General features: G+C 43.4%; 1 protein-coding gene across 2 annotated transcripts in view; it reads right to left on the reverse strand.

Annotated features, from left to right (window-relative positions):
* The window catches only part of camk2d2 (calcium/calmodulin-dependent protein kinase (CaM kinase) II delta 2), a gene marked incomplete at its 3' end in the record, with an annotated part of 52,240 nt that overhangs the window by 1,828 nt on the left and 29,963 nt on the right, over positions 1–20,449 (reverse strand). Inside the window, exons 6-20 of one of the 2 annotated variants that reach the window (XM_079499294.1) lie at positions 19,822–19,894; positions 16,721–16,823; positions 16,450–16,533; positions 16,109–16,203; positions 15,771–15,893; positions 15,398–15,481; positions 14,526–14,568; positions 12,615–12,661; positions 10,350–10,406; positions 8,454–8,498; positions 7,510–7,558; positions 6,161–6,181; positions 5,670–5,745; positions 4,055–4,149; positions 436–664 (exon numbers count right to left, since the gene is read on the reverse strand). In XM_079499294.1, coding sequence (XP_079355420.1) covers positions 436–664; positions 4,055–4,149; positions 5,670–5,745; positions 6,161–6,181; positions 7,510–7,558; positions 8,454–8,498; positions 10,350–10,406; positions 12,615–12,661; positions 14,526–14,568; positions 15,398–15,481; positions 15,771–15,893; positions 16,109–16,203; positions 16,450–16,533; positions 16,721–16,823; positions 19,822–19,894 — 1,224 coding nt within the window. Of the gene's footprint in view, positions 1–431; positions 665–4,054; positions 4,150–5,669; positions 5,746–6,160; positions 6,182–7,509; positions 7,559–8,453; positions 8,499–10,349; positions 10,407–12,614; positions 12,662–14,525; positions 14,569–15,397; positions 15,482–15,770; positions 15,894–16,108; positions 16,204–16,449; positions 16,534–16,720; positions 16,824–19,821; positions 19,895–20,449 lie in introns of those variants that run through there. The other variant, XM_079499295.1, reaches the window with a different exon arrangement.

A 20,449-nucleotide genomic window follows, 5' to 3' on the forward strand; every position in this document is an offset into this window, starting at 1 on the left:
ATAAAGATCAAATGAGTAAGGCATTATGAGTAGTTCACTTTAATACTTGAATAGGCTCTACGCCATTCCCTACTTCCTTCACAGGTGTTACCAATGCGATGATATACCGTCTCAAAGTGTCCTTGAGTGGGTTCCTAAATGGCCCCGTACAGGTATGTAACTCAGAGTGTGCAAATAGAACTAAATGGACCCATAAGCGTCCATTTGTACACTCTCAGAGTTATGGGGTCCTTGAAATTAAAATCGTTTGAGAACCACTGTACACTAAATGGAACAGAGCCTAAATTAGTATCATCTGTAACACCTAAATAGCGAAGGGGCCTGGAAGTATAGGGAAGATAAGTTCTTTCCAAAACTGCGTATATGTGCATAGAGCCTATTCAGTGAGGTAAATAATCGTATCTAAAGTTATGCCATGGTGTACGTGTCTCTTACTGGGAGGGGACGCTGGGCGAGCCAGAACGATGGAAGTGTATGTTCTGCCACTTGCCATCACGGCGGTGCCAGACCCGGGTCTCCTCTGACTGCATGGTACGAGGCATGCCACTGCCGTCCATGTACTGGGTCAACCTGATGTAAGCAATGCATGCCGCATTCTCCCCAATCAAATGCACATGAGGGTTCAACAAGATGGTGTGCACAGGCTTGTTCCCTTTAGACAGGGCTGGAGGGAGAACAAAGAGGGGGGGGGGGTCCAGGTGATGTAGGTTAGTGTAATCAGGAAAGACATGCACATCTCAAAACCAAATCGGACGGGTGCTGCATCCAAAATACGAAATTGACAAAATTTCAAATTTCAAAGACGACAGAAAAACCGAAAGGATTTAAAATCTGCATGAGTAGTGACGTTTGAGCAACTAGGCTATTCCTTCCACTGCTGCTATTCCCGAGAGTAGTATGTCAACAAAAAGCATGACCCTAACCCTAACCCTAACCCATCCCCCCCTATTCGGAGTACTCCAAATCGAAGTAGGTAGGTCTAAAAAGTGGTTAAATTAAGCGTTCAAATATTCAATTTTGGGGGGTAGCAACCAAAACCAATCATTGCTGCTATTCCCGAGAGGCTACGCCACGCCAAAATGAAATGGCCCTAGTCTTGAAGCCATTTTCGACAATTGTCGAAAACCATGAAAAACGACATACTATAGTATGTCATCGAACTTATAACACACCATTACACATGGCATATCACTTTCTCTTGGAACAAACAATACAATACCTACAATCTTGTTCAAGCAGGGGCTGCATGTGGCCCACGGGCCGCCGGTTGAGTAGCCCTGCTCTAAACTAAACGTTTCTAGTTGTGCAGATTTTAAATCCTCTCAATTGGGCCGACAGTGTGGTTAAATATTGATATATAGAAAAGGTCATTACATAGTTTTTCAATACTCTAAAAACACTGGTTTTCAACCAGTAGTCCGGTCCTTGAGGAGTTTCCAGGTGGCCCCCAGCTAAATGATGAGAGTAACCAAATGGACTCTTATAGATCTTTAACTCTTGGGATGAGTCTAAAATGGTTTAACAACAAATTTGGGAGTTAAATGATTGTTAAACATCTGCATTACTAATTTACAAGAAGTCTAGACAATTGGAGAATGTAGAAGAATAACAATTCGTGATCAAAGTTGATCAAAGTTCTCTCTCCTATGGTACCACATCAATATAGCATGGAATTGTGGATAAAAAGTTTTGGGTCTGAGAGGCTAAATCTCACCAAACAGTGTCCGTGGCTCAAATGCAGAATAAATAATGGAGCTGATGTGAAAAAGGTTGAAAACCACTGATCTAAAACACAAATGAGTGATGTGTGATATACTGTAGTGGTATTACAGTTGGGTGCCACCGATATTGTCCCTTATCATTTGACCCATTTAGGCCTGACCTCAAAATTTTAAAAAACTTCTAAATCCTAAATATTTTTACGATTTAAAAAAAATAGCAGACCTACAAGCTCGTAGCGCGCCACTCGGTGGCGCGCTACGAGCTTGTAGATCTGCTATTTTTCAATAGCTAAATTATAACATAATGTTTAAAACACCAAAAGGGGTTCCCGCCCAAAATGGGTTAACTGTCCTTTTGCGCAGATCACGCAAACCTCAGCAAAAAGAAAAGGACAATATCGATGGCCTCCAACTGTACCTAGTTATTCTATATCTCAGTGTTGGATAGTGGACAGCAGTAGGTTGCCAACCGATTCAGGTTTCTGGGACATATCTGGTTTATCTGTGCTATTCTTAGCCAGACAGACAGAGGACATTCTGCCATTTATAGCAGTTGTCGTTAATTTCACTTGCTTTCACTCCACACAATCAGAACCATACCCTTGGAGTTTATCAGTAAACAACCTGTATAATGTACTAGTGTTGATTTTGACAGCAAATTTTGATTTAGTTTTAGTCGTAGTCTTTTGAATAAATATTTATTTAGTTTTAGTCACATTTTTGTCAACTGAAATGTTTTAGTGTTATTCTAGTTTTAGTCGACTAAGTATCACAAGATTTTAGTCGACTAAATCTACAGTTGATTTAGTCGACTAATTGGCAGGCCTTGATGACTGATACATTGATACACACTGTACACTTGGTTGCATGCATAGTATTAGTCGACAAAATCAACACTATAATGTACAGCATAACAACAGAATGATAAATGAGAAAAGAAAAGGAGTAACCCACAAATTTGCACAGTACCACTCTGTACATGTGCAGGTGCTGGAAAATGCGCACTATACCCATTAAATGAACCTTAAAGGACGACTTCACCCCTTATTTTAACCTATCTTCATATAATTCACCCTTTGTCAAGTCCCGTGGTTGTGCCCCTCTTCGCACCCATTGGTTACTGTTAACATGTTTTTCAGTTGTATTGATATTCTGTGCATTCAATTCTTATTTTAAACTTGGTGTCAGTAAAAGAGAACATCACAGGTGCAGCATTGTGACTGGGCATATCATGTTTGTTTTTAGTTTTTTCCAAAAATGATGTTTTAGCAAATTCAACATTAACAAGGCGGAACAAGGCAGAAAGAGCCTGCTGGTTAGTCAGTCAGGGACTAGTCAGAAGGCTGACAAAATGGTGAATTGGTCCTCATTAAGGCCTATTCATAGTTGGGCTTTCGGTGAAGAGTGACCAGGTGGTCACCTCCGGGCAGTGCTGTTCTGTGTCCTCTGTGACGAATGTGTGTGTGTGTGTGTGTGATGAGCGGGGAGGCGGGGGAACGGGGGGAGCTACTCTTGTTGTGCTGGCCTGTACTGCGAACCCGCTGACCCCGTCTCCCCGTTCCTCTATCCACACACACACACACACACACACACACACACACACACACACACACACACACACACACACACACACACACACACACACACACACACACACACACACACACACACACACACACACACACCACACACACACACACACACACACACACACACACACACACACACACACACCACACACACACACACACACACACACACACACACACACACACTCGTCACGGCCAGGAGGACAGTGCTGCTCGGCTATGTTCCTTGTGAGCTGAGCTCTCATTGCAACTATTATAAAGTATACTATAGCCAGCACAACATAACAGCTTAAAAAATTAAAAAAAAGTAAATAAATAGTAAATCAAATAAACTGCCTAATGATGATGTCACGGTGACAACTGGCCAATCACAGAGGGGACTCCCTAGAACGCAGGTGGGATACATAATCACGTGTCACGGGTAGTCAGGTTTCTGAGGTGTCCATAGCCCTACATACAAATACAAAATCTATTTCATCACGAGCATTAGTGAGGACCAATTATACAGTATAAAGGTAGGTTGAAACCAGCCTGCTTGTATTATTATTGCTATTACACCAACAAGATTTGATGTAGAGGCAAAAAAGGAGGGAACCAAGAATAGACATAGACTTTATGTTGTTAAATCATTTATACTCAATGCACGTAATGAGTGCCAAGAAGATGATTGAAATAATGTATAATAAAGTTAAAAATAAAAAGTTCAGTAAACCTATAAAAGGTTGTGGTCACAAAATAACTCACCGTTCTCGAAGTAGAAGCGGTGGAAGTCATGACCTTCCACCAGGTTACCCAGGGCCTCTGGCTCAAAGGACGTCAACCCAGGATCACAGATCTTCCTTTAAGAGCAACAATAAAGACAGAAATCCAAGATATATTTTAAAGGTATATTCAGTGATTTTACTTAATTCAAATATCACTTATTTTTTCTTTTTTTCTGGATAATCCTCCCTACTATAGAGTGTGCTGACCATATAAGGAGTTCCTCCCTGTCCCCAGTGAGCCCCTGGGGTCAAAAAACCCTAGTTTCAGTTTGTGGCAGGTGGCAAAGCCTTCATCCAATCAGGATGAGAGGGGCCTTCCTCCAATCATGATCGACTGGGGGCGGGCCTTGGTGCACATGCTGTTGGCCTGTTGCACTTCCCCCCACTGTAGAGCGTGCATGTGCACATTTTGTTACCGGGGCAGACTGGGTGGTTTTCCAAATCACCCAAATCACTGAATGCTCCTTTAATATTTCAGACAGGTTACACGGGTATCCCCATCGCCCCCCCCCCCTTTTTTCCCCCTCACTGTATATGTCTCTTTTCCCTTTTTACCTCTATGATGAATTCCTGTTCTGTTCTTTGACTATAAAGAAGTGTCTATTTGTACGTCTCTAAATGTTTTGATGAATTGAACATGGTGGACCCTCTTGTAAACAAGTGTAATGCTTAATTGAGTTTGTGCTTGAAATGTACTGTAATTCTGCAAACTGTTAATAAATATTTCAATCAATCAATCAAAAGTATCCAACTGTAAGCATGATCATAGAGTCATTGGTGGACCTTGCTTTTCCAGCATATATGGGTGCAGACGACTGCAGGCATATACCAAACAATGATAGTTTCTAGGTAAAATTCTAAATATAAGCATAGTAATATTACAGTGTAAAAGAGTGGTTTTCAACCCTTTTCATATCAAGGACCATTATTTATTCTGCATTTGCGCCACGGACCACCATTTGATGAGATCTTGCCTCTCAGACCCCAAGACTATTTTGTTATCGTTGGATAAGATTTTGTCCACAATTCCATGCTGTATTGATGTGGTACCATAAGAGAGACAACAGGCAAACGTTGATCAAAATAACATTCTCTAATTGTGTAGACTTCTTGTAAATTAAGTAATGCAGATGTTTTACAAGAATTTAACTCTTGAGAGCGTAACATTTATGGGTCCATTTGGTTTCATTTTAGACTCTCAAGAGTTAAATATCCAATAAGGGTCGATTTGGCTACCAACTCTCCATTATTTAGCTGGGGACCACCTCAAGGACCACTGGTGGTCCCTGCACCACTAGTTGAAAACCACTGCTTTACAGGATTGTCTATATTGTTGGTCATGTGTTCCTGGCCATAGATATAAAAAAATAGATGCCTCATTGGCCGCTGCAGTTGGTTGGAGCGGTGTGTCTCCAACAAAGGTGGAAGTCAAGCGGAAGGCAATCTCGGGAAAAGCTTGCCGCCATGTTGCCTGCAAGAGAGACACATTCCCCAGGGCCGAAGGAGGCATCTACCTGTTTATGTCTATGTTCCTGACTGTCCTGACACCCAATGAAGCTCTGCTCATGCGCAGAAAGGAAGGCAGAAGTACTCACGCATATGACTCAAAGTCTCCATTGTTGATGGACTCAATCAGCTGCTCTGTGACTTTGATAATTTCCTGTTTACGAGCTACAACAGACAATCACAGAACAGCATCAACATCATGCATTAGATATCACACACTGAGGCCAGAATGGCCAAATACTAGGCTACTGTTTTTCAGGCAAATGTAAGTCATGAGTGCATGTATAAAGTAAATTGATTTTGAGCCAGTTTCAAACGGGGTGCTATTCTACAAGTAGCAGTATATTCAATGTTATTAGAAATGGAAGGCACATAAACATGTTTTTAATGTCTTCTTAATTGGAAATAGCACAAAGATAGAAATCTGTGTCTCCCATGACTAATAGCCATACCAGGCAAGGGAAGTAGGATGATGCTAATTATTTCACCCAACAGAGCACCTAAAGACCAAAACAAACCAATGCTCAGATGCAGTTGCTTTCTACAGATGTGGTTTTAACTAAGAGATGTTGACGGTTACCTTTATTGTTATTGGTGCAGGCTGGGGGATAGCGAAAGAAATGACTTATCATTTGTCCAGAAAAAAATACATGTTAAGTAATTATCCATACCTCCATTACAACCAGGAAAAAAAATATATATATAGCCAAGAGAAAATTAGGGCCTTCAAATGTAGCCTAACATTTATGTTAGTATCTGCTCATGCATGCTTATGATGTGTTACACATGAATAAGTTGTGGGTGGGGGTGTTTTCTAATCTAGACTGTATGAATCAGTGTTGAGGTTATTCAGAACAGAGTGCTATTAGAAGACACTCAAGACAGAGGGACTAATCTATATCTTGTCTTCAAACCAAATTATACTCTAAAAAGACAGCAGAATAACCTCAGGGGTCAAAATCAGAGGTTTGAGTTAATTAAACCCACAGGAAAGGAATATGAATATGATGGTATCCAGTGCAATGGGAATAATATTCCCTAATGTGCAAAAAATATGGCGTTTCAGTCACTTGGAAATGGAATTGTACCTCTTACAATGTCACAGAGACGGCAGAGGCTAATCTTAAAAGGAGCCACATTTAAAGATATTCTAGGTGTCTCGTGTGGTCATGTATATATAGGGTCATGGAAGGACAAAGAGAACTGGGGAAACCATGTGATATCATCATCACACCAATGGCAAAGGGGCTCAAAGGACAGTTTGACAGGGGAACATCAGTCTCACGAGTGACTGAGAACAGGGTGCGGGGGGGAGCGGTCAAGGCAGGGTCTCTCTCCCACTCAGGATGGACTTACTCTGGACTGAGGACGTGGGACTCTGCAGTGGCTCAGACATCTGTGAGGAACGGCCTTTCGAGCTCAACATACTGCTCACTAAGCTACCCAGACGAAAGGCTGGAGGAGGTTGTGTAGGTGGATGAGTGTCAGGAGAGAGTGCGGGCGGGTGAAGTATAAGGAATTGTGCGAGTGTGTTCATGTGAGTGGAAAAGGTAGGCAACGGAGCATGAATTAAAAGGATATTGCCAATGAGGGGGTGAAGAAAAGCATTTTAGAAACAGAAACCAGAATGAAAGGTTGTGTCATACTAGGGTCAGGAGGAGAAATCAATCCGTGTTATCAGTATCGGTGTAACTGATTCTAGTGTCAAAGGGTGAAAGTCAGACGAAGGGGAAGAACGCAGTGGATTATATTTACAGTTACTCAAAATAAATCATTAAGAGTTGGGTTAGGTTAGTTAAGATATATTCGTGCCTTTTAGAAAAGGTGAATGCTTATAGATTTGTATAAACATACCGGTACTTGCAGCGTGAGTGAGAACTATAAGTGAGTGGGAAAAAAGCAGAAACCGAGTGCAGACAAGGAGCCTACCTTTTACATCTTCATCCTCTATGGTGGTATTAGCACTTTCAATGGACTCCTGCATGAAGACATTAAAGGATGTTATATGCAGGTGTGTGCATGTATATACGTGATGACAGAACACATACAGTACAGCATTTTTGTACATTGAATTAAAGGTAGGACATGAAGAATAAAATGGAACTAAATGCATGTATAAAGCTGCACACAACATGTGCAACTTTGAAATATTATACTGTAAAATACTATTATTACAAACATTTACGATTTGTAAAAACAAAAAAACATGTACTGTTCTTATATGATTGAGCTGTAATAAAGGGCTATAATATTGGGCTTGCTCCAATTTGAAAGTGCATTAATTTGCCAACAAATTAACATTTTCATCATTCAGGACTCATAATCCATTACTCTGAATGTCCGATTCCTAACAACTGATTTTAACATGCAATTGTAGTCTTTAGGTAATGTAAGACAAATGTGAGAATGTTAGATGAAATGCTAAGTAAATGGTTTAAACAGTTTTTTCCAAATACTATGCAACATTATTAGAGCAAGTGAAAAAATAGATGCACTGCTGCATATACAGTTGGAGGCCATCGATATTGTCCTTTTCTTTTTGCTGAGGTTTGCGTGATCTGCGCAAAAGGACAGTTAACCCATTTTGGGCGGGAACCCCTTTTGGTGTTTTAAACATTGTTATAATTTAGCTATTGAAAAATAGCAGATCTACAAGCTCATAGCGCGCCACCGAGTGGCGCGCTACGAGCTTGTAGGTCTGCTATTTTTGAAAAATCGTGAAAATATTTATTTCAGAAAACTGGAGGATTTAGAAGGATTTTTTAAAATTTTGAGGTCAGGCCTAAATGGGTCAAATGATAAGGGACAATATCGGTGGCACCCAACTGTACCGTAGGCAGCCTGAAAACTGTGTGTATTATTAATGTAAATACCTTGTTCCCATCTATTGGATTATGGATCACAGTAGTCTGTGCTTCCTAGAGAAAGAAGTACAACACATGGAACACAAAGTGTGGAAAGACATGACTTAATTTATGAACAGCAGAAAATGTTAAGTATAAAGTGTACATATAATGAGTAGTGTACTATTGTAAAACATACTGTGCGTGCGCGTGTGCGTGCGTGTGTGCATGCATGTGTAGTCTGTGCAAGCGTGTGCATGTGTAGTCTGTGCAAGCGTGTGCATGTGTGATATTCATCATGGAGTCTGAAAGTAAAGTAATAGACTAAATAGAGCACCGAAGTCTGACGTCAATATCGGTAGAGGGCGCTAAGTCCACAGGTTCATGTACTTTTTATTTGCATTGTAATCCCCATAGGGGATTAATGTTACTGCTACTGAATTAGTAACATTTTCGCTAGAAACAGACTGTATCAAATATGACTGACTGACAGTCGTAAACGATACAGAGACACCTCCCCGACAAAATCGCAGAGACAGCTTGTTTATTTTTGGACCACAATTCTTATATGAGACGATTCTAAGATGACCCCATGTTATTCTCCATAGAGAAAAACTTTCATGAACCAGGGGGTGAGCGAGTGACGTCAGGACTCCGACGCTCTATTCCTGGACAAAATAACAAGGCTCTCATATTAATTCTTTCATTCTTTCTCTCTCTTCCCTTGTGAGTCTGCTTTTCATCCTGGCTGATGCTGACAGAATGTCTCACAGTCTCTGTTTCCACTGTTCTGTGTTCTCCCTCAGATGTCTGTGTCTCTGGACAGTCAGAGCTTAAGTGGAATTGATTCTGATGACAGCTTAAACTTCTAATCACTCACCAAGATTACACTAGATTATAACATCTGCCTGCCTGCCTGTGTGTGTGTGTGTGTGTGTGTGTGTGTGTGTGTGTGTGTGTGTGTGTGTGTGTGTATGTGCGTGCCTGTGTGCATGCGTGCGTGCGTGCGTGCGTGCGTGCGTGCGTGCGTGCGTGCGTGCCTGCGTGCGTGCCTGCGTGCGTGCGTGCGTGCGTGCGTGCGTGCGTGTGTGCGTGCTTGCGTGCGTGCGTGCGTGCGTGTGTGTTCATGCGTAATCAACATGGAAACAAATGAGAGCACAGAAAGCCATGCAGATCAAAAGTCACGTGACTTTGCAGGCAAGTCAGCAAACACCAGCCGTAATGCAACAAGTGACAGTCTTGCACACTGACATAACAAGCCTAAGGAGCCATTGTTAAACTCCTGCCATGCACAGCCATGCCATTCATTCATGCCATAACAACACAAAGGCAGAGAAACTATTCGTCATGAACTACAATGTAAACGTATGAAAAGGTAGAAAAGGTGACGTGTATGTCATGATGACACTGCAATCTGAGATAGGCACACATAGCAAAGGAATGAGTTGAGGAAGGGAGATCGAACCGTTCTGTTGAAAAAGAGACGGGATGGTTGGTGGGTCCGAGGTATACAGGTTTCCCCTAATTAGCTGTTCACGTGTCTAGGGTATGTACACATTAGTATGTCTTATGGTTAGCTGTAGCAAATAGGCTGGAGCTGGGCCATGCTGCACGGTGGCAAAAAGCCTGTACACAACACTATAATTCATCCAGGGATAGCCGCCTAACCTTGGGTTACATAGATGAGAGTATGTGGCACTCGTCATCACATACAGCTGGCTCACATCGATCTGTGTGCATCTTCTCAAAAGAAGCTTATTGCCGTTTTGATCAGGTTCTAAGAGTGAGATGCTGTAAGACACACCCCTGCTGAGCAGCCCGGGTAGGGTGAACCTGTACCTCCTCCATGGTGTCGAATGGGAGAGTGAGCTGCAGGGATTGTGTGTAGATGGGGGAGGGGGTGGAGGTGAGGTTGTGTATGTATACCAGTGCAGGGGTAGCTGTGTCTTTAGGACTGGTCACTGTGTTGGCTTTGTTGTTGACCTGCAGGGGGCAGTGTAGAGGGCACATGACACAAACAATCACACACGCCGCACGCACGCACACGCAAGCAAACACACACACACACACACACACACACACACACACACACACACACACACACACACACACACACACACACACACACACACACACACAAACACACAAGCACACACACGCGCACGCACACACACACACACACACACACACACACACACACACACACACACACACACACACACACACACACACACACACACAAACACACACACACACACACACACACAAACCCACACACATGCACACGCACAAATGCGCGTGCACACACACATACACGTACCTCATACAGCCCCAGCTAAGTATCTTTCAAAATAAAATTCCTTTTCATGTGCCCTCAATCAATGACTCTAAAGGTGTGAGCTGTGTGGAGCTCTGAGGGTCGTGGAAGAGGTTAGAAAATAGGGGCAATTATTGGAACACGGAATCAAATTCTGGGGCAGTAAACTCACGCAATTATATAAAGCTACCTTAATTAACTTAAATCCCTTAATGCTACCTTATTCTTCCTTCTCTTCAACGACGCATACACTTAAATGATATGTTTAACTACAAACTACAAACACAGCTCAAAGAAATCAAAGTCATAGTGTGATATTGATTCAAGGAGTGTAGCCTACATAGAGGTCCAATCTGAAATTAACTCTCACATACTGTAGATATCACATACAGACACACAGTCTAGTACACAGATGTCTGCACAACAAAGTCTACAGTATATATTGTGCAGAAATATTCCACGCACACACATTCATGGACACACAGAGCCACTCCTAAGTACCTACAGTGTTGGATTCAGTAATACATGGGTGTTCATTAAGGATTAAGTGCTGACAGGTGGGCACCGCTCTGGTCATACCAATTAACCATATGCCCCATGTACCTCCTCATATGACAAACTAGCAAAAATAGCAAATCTCTAAGCTCACAACATGCTGCATCGTGACACGATGTGAGCTTGCAAACTACTATATTATTGAGTGGTGTAAACCACTCCTACAACTGGCTTTGTTTGTGCAGAAAAAATGAGCATGGTTGCTATGTTCACCCTGTTCACCCGGGTGTGATTTCATTACGTCCCACTCCTACAACTGGCTTTGTTTGTGCAGAAAAAATGAGCATGGTTGCTATGTTCACCCTGTTCACCCGGGTGTGATTTAATTACGTCAGACATGATTTCATTACGTCAGACAGGCCTTACACCACTCAGTTCACACGGGTGTGATTATTTTTAACTTAAGACACTGCAGAGCCTTTCCAGTGAGCATGCACAAGAGCAGCGCCCTACTCTGTTTGACCAGAATGAGCCTTATTTAGTATCATCAGTACCACTGGTGAAGGAAGTAACATTTCACAACCATTTATGTCAATTTGACAGCTGTGAAAAACATCTGTGTATGTGTAGATACTGAATTGGCCGTTGCAGTATATTGGGTCAATGCGGCTACCATATTGGCAATTTGGCAGGGGCAAGCCATATTGGCAGGGGCTAATGCACGTATGCTCCATATGTCTACTGAAGCAGCCAACATGATGGGGGGAAATAAACATTTTAGTCTCAGGTACTTACAAACTAAGTTATATTTCTTGCAGTGGAGGTACAGCAAGTTGCCCCAGCCCATATCAAAGTCAAAGTCGTACGATTTGTCACACACGTTACCCCAGTGAAATTTGTTCTCCGCATTTGACCCATCTCTTGGAGCGGTGAGCCACAGCCAAGGAGCGGTGAGCTGCAGCCATGCCGCACTCGGGAATCATTTGACTAGTTGATTTTAACCCCCCAATCCAACCCATTGATGCTGAGTGCCAAGCAGGGGTCCCATTTTTACAGTCTTTGGTATGACCCGGGCTGGGGATCGAACCCCCGACCTCCCAGTTTCATGGCGGACACTCTAACCACAAGGCCACTGTCTGGTAATGTGGTGGCAACATTGATGTACAATCAAGTGACCAATAATACCTATAATAATCTACCTTACCTATAATATGTCTACGGTGGAAAAGGCCTATTTCCCACTGCTAGCAGTGTCCCTGAATGAGGATGTCATGGCCGCACGATGCCCATTCATCACGAGGCTCATCAGACACTGAACGTCGCATCCAATTTGTGCAAAAGACAAGAGAAAGTTTTCACCCGTGTGAAAGTCCACTCACCTTGACGCCTTCTGCCGCATTCTTCTTGTTGAGCAAACTCTTGGCTGCTGTAGATGATAATAAAGAACAGGTATGTCATCGTCAGAGTTCACATTAGATACATACGTGTAAACCTAAGGTCACTCTACCATGCAATCAGCATACAAGCCTCGTCTTTCTACTGTATGTCAAGAAACAATGCAAATGCAACAATCTCTCTGTGCGGGGCATTCAGGGCTCTGCATCATAATCCGAGTTGCCTGAGGCTTCGTACACACATAAAGAACAACTGTGCTGTGCTCTGCCTGTGTTTCATGGCCGCCTCAATGCTTTTCCAATGGAAGTCACATGGTTTCACCAAACACTTGTGTTTGATTGCCCCCCCTCCCCCCATCACACACAACTGTTTGGTCAAACCACGTGACTTCCATTGGAAAAGCATTGAGGCGGCCATGAAACACGGACAGCACAGAGCATGTTCATCTGATATGTCTGTACGAAGCCACAGGGAGGGTGGTTGGTTGTGTGTGTTTTCAGTAAGTCAGTGGTTCTCAACCTTTTCAGGCCGCGACCCCACCAAAATAAGGCCGCGACCCCCACGCGACCCCACCCTGATTAGCGCTTGGAATGTATGGAGTTGAGAAATAAAACATTTGGTTCCACAGATAAATATTATGAAAATAGCAGGTCTACAAGCTCACAATACCTCACTTGCATTTTCGTGTATTTTCACAATTCTTTGCCTCTTTCTTATATTATTTGACAATTTGGCCCACCCCACAGGTGGAGAACCACTGCAGTAAGTGATGACAAGGGTGTTTGAGGTGCACTGCAAATAGGTTAGTGCGAGTGCAACAACAGCTGCAGGCTAATTCAGCCAACAAACTCTCACTGTGTGATTATGTCTTCAGTTTACTGACCTGTGCAGCACATCTGCACACATACACATGCACCTACTAGCACGCACGGTTTCTCTCTATGCCTTCCTGTCCTCTGCCCAATGTCACTCACCTCCACATGTGCCCCCCCCCCCTTCTGCCTCTCTCTCTCCATCTTTTACCCATTCTGTATTTAAATCATTCGACTGAACAGTAGTACATTGCATTAGCATGCGTTTCATTCCAAACGTAGGTAACCTTTATTGCAAGCATTAATAGTCTATGTTGTAGACATAACACAGACTTTTCTGAGTTCAGAACAGCTAATTCATGCATCGTCATGTATTAGAGGGTAAGTGCAGCCAGAGTCAGCCAGACATCCGGCTGGGTACAATCCCACCCTCGTCTGTCATTCAAGAAATCTTACCTCAAATGGTTACCACATTCCAAACAAAAGAAGGAAAGACAATTGAAAAGAAAAGAAGAAAAAAAAAAAAAAAGGAAACAAAATGAGTAAAAACAAACATACTTGAAGTAACCCCAATAGATGACTAGAGCTCATGAAAGGTGAAAGTAGAAAGCAAATATTCTAAAGGGGATATGTATACATGCAAAAACTGTGAGCAAGGGAGAGAAAGGGAAGGGAATGTTTTTGAATTTTTACCTAATGTCAAAGTAGGAGGTGAGATGTCGAGAAACTGAGTCTATGTGTGTGTGAACATGAATATGTTTAATATAAGTATGAATATCTGTTAATTTGTACAGCACTTTGGTTGACCATTGGTCGTTGTGATACGTGCTATATAAATAAAGTTTGAGTTGAGTTGAGTTGAGTTATGAATATGCAGAAGCGTGGTATTTTTCTCAATTTAAAAACTATATTAGTATAGTTTTATCATGCATGTACGTATGTATTACAGCCTAAATGATGGGAATCAATGATTTAATAAGGTCTAGAAAAACAACACCCTTACGTCAATAGAAAGAGACGACACCAGTGAAGATGCCTTTAAGAACCAATGCCCAACGCAAATTGTACACATACCTGACATACCTGAAAAGTTTCGCGTGACCAACAGAGTGGTCAAAATGGCTCCCTGCAGTGACAAAAGAAAGGATAGAGAAGGAAAGAAGGAAGAGCGGGAGGAAGGAAGGAATGAAGGGCAGAAAGAAACAGAGGTGTAAGTAACAGTAAATGGTAAATGGTAAATGGTGCATTTATATAGCGCCTTTATCCAAGGCGCTTTACATAGATTGTGCATTACATTCACCCATTCATACACCGATGGCAGCGGAAACCATGCAAGGCACCAACTAGCACATCGGGAGCAATTAGGGGTTCAGTGTCTTGCTCAAGGACACTTCGACAGTAACTCTGGGGGAGCCCAGGTTCGAACTGGAAACCTTGCGGTTGCCATCCAGGCACTCTACCCCTGAGCCACCGCCGCCCCAGTAAAATGCTAGGCAGAAATCAGAGACAAATCTGCCATTTAATGTAGTTTAATAGCAAGAAAAAGGGAAACGGAAGGAACTTGGCGGTCGGTAACTATGTCTTAGATGAGGAAAAACCTTGAAGTCTATAGCAGTGGTTATCAATCCTGTGGGCCAGAATATTGCAAGCCACGATTTGTTTTCCACAATCGATTGGTTGATCATTCAAATAAAATTACTCTGACAACGGTTTATAGATTTTCAAGTGGGCCCTGATCCAGAAAAGGTTGAGAACCACTGTTTTAGAGAATAACCTTGAAGTCTATATAGAGGGAGAGCTAACACAGAGAATGGAGAGAGAGAGAGAGAGAGAGAGAGAGAGAGAGAGAGAGAGAGAGAGCAATAGAAAGAGATGTTAAGGATGACGATGAAGAAATGGGTTACTTGGCTAGAGTGAAGGTGAATTCAAAGGACACACTGACAGTAGTTTTTCACCTTGAGTTTTCTTCTGGCGTTGAACTTCTTCAGACACTCTACAGTCTCCTGCCTGTGCATCATTGATGCTACAGTGGACCGTTGCTGCGGAAGAAAAGAGAGCATTGTAGAACATTTTAAATAAATAGTAGGACACCAAATACAGACAAAGATAGTAGTAGACAGAATAAAGGCAAAAAATGGAGTAGGAGGAGAGTCTTGAATAAAATTAAAATAAATACATAGTATAAAAGAAATTAAAAGAAGATTTATTTTAGTGCGTGCGTGCGTGCGTGCGTGCGTGCGTGCGTGCGTGCGTGCGTGCGTGCGTGCGTGTGTGTGTGTGTGTATGTGTGTGCGTGCGTGTCTGTGCGTGCGCGCATAAGCCACATACGCAGATCCAGGGGTGTTTGAGTGCCTCTGTGGAAGTAATGCGCTTGCTAGGATTGATGGTCAACATCTTGTTGATCAGATCTTTGGCCTCAGGAGTGACGGTGTCCCACTCCGGGGACGGAAACTGTCGAGAACGACACATTACACATAAAATAGTCAAAAATGTCAATAAAGCCAAGACAACTTATCAGTGAAAAGAAAAAAAATAGCATAGGGAGAAAACAAAGGACGACGAGAGAGAGACACTGACAAGAATGAATCCTTAGTGCGTGTGCGTACGTGCGTGCGTGCGTGTGTGCGTGCGTGCGTGCGTGCGTGCGTGCGTGTGCGTCCTCTTACATCGTAGGCCCCAGCCTTGATTTGCTGGTAGAGGCGGTGTTGGTCCTCGTCCCAGAAGGGAGGGTATCCCACCAGCAGGATGTAAAGGATCACCCCTGGCAGGACAGTCACAGGTTAACGTCAAGCATCCCAACAGGACGGACCCACACACACACACACACATATCTAATGTACATTATGTCCCCCACAGACAGAAAAAACAGTCACATACGATGCATGTTCACACACGGCGAAACCCCTGAGGTGGAGAATACCCAATCAGCCCACAAAGAGGCTGTAGTGTCGTCAGGCTTATAAGCTATGAAGGGAACATGAGAGGTGAGAAAAGGTTATTTATTTACCACAGGCCCACATGTCCACGGGTTTCCCATACGGGTCTTTCCTTAGAACTTCTGGAGACAGGTAGCCCGGAGTGCCAGCAAAACCTGGAAGACAATGTGGCATGGTGGGAGGGAATGGGCAGTTCAATGACTGGGCAGTTCAGTTGACTGACTTTCTGATCGATTGATCGATGGATTGATTGATTGATCGATTGATTGATCGATTGATTCATCGATTGATTCATTGATTGGCTGGTTGATTGGTTGATTGATCAATGGATTGGATACTCACCGAACCATGCCTGCTGGTCCCCCTGCACCTCGATAGCCAGCCCAAAGTCAGCCAACTTGACCGCCGCCCCCTTCAGCTTACTGGCCAATAGGAGGTTCTCAGGCTGGGGGGGGCGGAGTCAAACAGGTTAGAGGCGAGATCGTCGTACGCTCTGGGAATGGGTTGCCCACAGACACAGATCTAGGATCAGATTAGGCTCACCAAATCCTAAATCCAAAACCATTAGGGGTGAATATACTAAACTGCTCTTAAATCAGTAACCGGGGCAAGTCCCTTTCTGTCAGACAAATGGCAGGGCAGACAGACGGTAATGCTCACAGGACCGAGGGCTGTGGAACAAATCTCTAGCTGAGCACTTCCACACTGGAGCTGTGCACCTGGCTCCGTCCCGCTCACGAATTCCGAATACGTGGATCGATGCCAGACACGGGGTGGTCTGTTCCACGCGTACACCGATCCAATGTGTTCAGATCAGTGAGCGAGAACCGAGTGCACGCTGCAGGAGGAAGGCTAAAGAGGGGAGGGTGACATGTAACAGGAGACGTGAGTGTCAAAACAAGTGACTCAGCCACACACACAAATATTTCTGTAAAAGCAGACGGACAATTCACAACACTGACAAGACAGTTTAGCAGATTCCTAATCCTGAACGCACGCAAGCCCCCAGCACACAGAGAGGAAAAGATACTGCACTGCATATAAGCCAGAAAGGTCTCTGCTAACCTAAGGCCATTGAGACACTGTGCCCTAATGAATAAAACATTTAGACACACCAATCTACTGCATTTAAAAAATCAAATAACCACGGCACACAGGCAGTAGATGACACCAGTGTATTTCTACAAAATGATTTAATTTCTCCAGGTGATGTAGTATTATTTAAAACCTTATCTGTTATCCCAACAGTATCATTGAGCCCCCCCCCCCCCAAAAAAAGCCTGGGTAACGAGGCTATCCCAACAGAGATGGCACTTAACAAGATAGAATATAGAAAATCCAGTATGTAAACAGTAACAATAGTATATTAACAGTATATGGTTGATCCAGAGTGCGTTTGAATCAATGGATTGATGTGACAAGAGAACTCTCTCATTCTCTCTTGCTGTTTTTACTCCAATTGCATTTGGGAAGTTTGCCATGGAATATTCATGAACTTGGAAAATGTTTCCAACTTAACATAAGTTTTACATAATTATGCAAATGGTATGTCTTTCCTGTGTTGCCGGCTTGTGCTGCTTACCCATGTCAAGTGTTCTACTCTCGCCCCAATCACACACACACACACACACACACACACACACACACACACACACACACACACACACACACACACACACACACACACACACACACACACACACACACACACACACACACACACACACACACACACACACACACACACACAGAGTACACAGAGTACACAACTACACACTCTCTCTCTCTCTCTCTCTCTCTCTCTCTCTCTCTCTCTCTCTCTCTCTCTCTCTCTCTCTCTCTCTCTCTCTCTCTCTCTCTCTCTCTCTCTCCACGCCCTGGGATATATTACAGGAACCTTATTCCTGGCAGTGACAGGAAGATAGGAATATTGAACCGAAAATATTTAATATCACAATGGTGCAGTACCTGCTGTAACAGTAGAACAAGCTCCAGGTGTCTCTTTTCTTGAGAAGGGTTTTAATTTAAGCCAGACTTGCACCAAGTTTCTGCACCAAGGTCACCCCCCCCCCCCCCCCCTCCCCCCACTAGATACAATTACACTGTAAAAAGAACCTACGCTGTAAACGTTCGATTTTTGTATCCCATGAGAGAAACATTTGTTTCCTTCATCAACATAAACAATAACAAAAACAAAGGGGTAAAGTTTCATAAAATATGAGAATAAGGGTTTTGGGGGTATGATGTAATTAATACACAGTGACCTGCTGCCTGCCACCTGTTTGTGGAAAAACGGTGAACGCCAAAAAAACATGCAGTTATCCTGGTCTCTATTGACCATTTGCAGACTGCGGCCATCTTGCCATCAGAGTTTGGAAGCACTCGTTTTCAGTAAAGCATCATCCCACTGCCTCCTGCATTATGTGCAAATTCAAAACAGGTGGTACGCAGGGCAGTTGAGTGATATCTAACGAGCACTTCCAAACTGCAACACTTAGAAAAAGAATCACCTGCAAGGACAGAAAGTAAGTCATAACATGTCTACAGTGGATTTTTATGAAACAAACACTTTGAGGATAGAAAGAGAATAATAATATTCAAGCTTTTCGTGTCGCAATGTTGGTGAGTTTGACGTTGTGTAATGTAATACAATCAGATAGGACGTTTCTGTTTGGATGAATGGGCTGCCAATGGAAGTTGCACCTTGTTAGCACCTTGCCATTAACTTATATGGTAAGATGGCCGCGGTCTGCTCATGGTCCATATACTGCCTCCCCCTGGTCAGCCGGGGTGCCTGATGGAGGGGAAAGGAACTGGTTGGAAATAACGTGTTCCTTCCCCGCACTAAGTCCTACCCGTGGAAACTCCCACCTGTCGGTTGATAAGAAGCGGCCTGCTCACTCGTCCTCATGCACTGAAGGAAGCACGACGAGTTCAGTCCGGGAATCTCCCAAGGTTGGCGGTAAGAGGGAGAGTGGCGCACAGGATTACAGCTTAGGCATTGGCACCGGGTGAAGAATGGGGGAACGCACCAAGCTCCAAAATATGTCAGTGTCGTCCAGGGACGTGCAGAGAGTGTTAGAGGGGAACTTTTGAACAAAAATAGCGAAAATAGCAGATCTACAAGCTCACAACGCGGTGCGCTGTGACGCGTTGTGAGCTTGTAGATCAGCTATTTCCGGGGCGCAACCCAGCACTCTTTAGCTAGTGGAGATGCAGGTGTACGACATGGATTTCGAAAACAAATTTGTTCAATGCAAAAATGCTGTGTTCAAGTTCAGGAGACTTCGGGAAAAAAGCAAGCATGGCAAGGAAAGGAGTGGCATTTGCATTTCTTTCACCATAGTAAATGCTGCATTTGTGGTCTGGAAAGGGCAGTTGTTTTACAGACGGATAAAAGGGCAGGGGCACGTCCCTGGTGCCGTCGATGCAACTATACAAACCTTTAGATCCCTGTGGACGATTCCATTAACGTGGCAGTGGTGCACGCTCTCCAGAATCTGTTGTATGCAGTGGCTATTGGAGGTGGATGGGTGGGGTGGGGTGGGGTGGGGTGGGGGTGCATGGGGGAGCAGAAACAGGAAGATGAACGGAGGGGAAGAGTTATGTTATACCGTACGTGACCTGTACACTGTCCATAATCCTATGGCAGCCATTGTTTTTCTTGTCTCTAGTTACTGTTACAAGCTAATAAACAGCGGGGTTACAAAAAAGAAAACAGTTATACAGTCTGTCTAAAAAAGAAAAGACAGCATGAAGGACCAGGATGGTCCTTAATCATTCTAAAATGATATCTGTATTCTCTTCTCTAATGCGTCCTCCCTTTGCCCTCTCACAGTTTTATGCTATTTTTATTTCTCTCCACCTCCATCAGACCCTCATTCCTCCTCTCTCTCTCTCTCTCTCTCTCTCTCTCTCTCTCTGCCCCCCCCTCTCTCTCCCTGCATCTTGTATATGATTAATACTTCATACCACATATCATTAATCACCATTATATATAGCCATATGGGAGCTGAGACAGCGCTTTCACGCCTCTGATAGAACCATTATGTGAAATAAACACGCACATAC

This window comes from Electrona antarctica (assembly GCF_951216825.1).
Source record: "Electrona antarctica genome assembly, chromosome: 4".
NCBI classification, from domain to species: Eukaryota; Metazoa; Chordata; class Actinopteri; order Myctophiformes; family Myctophidae; genus Electrona; species Electrona antarctica.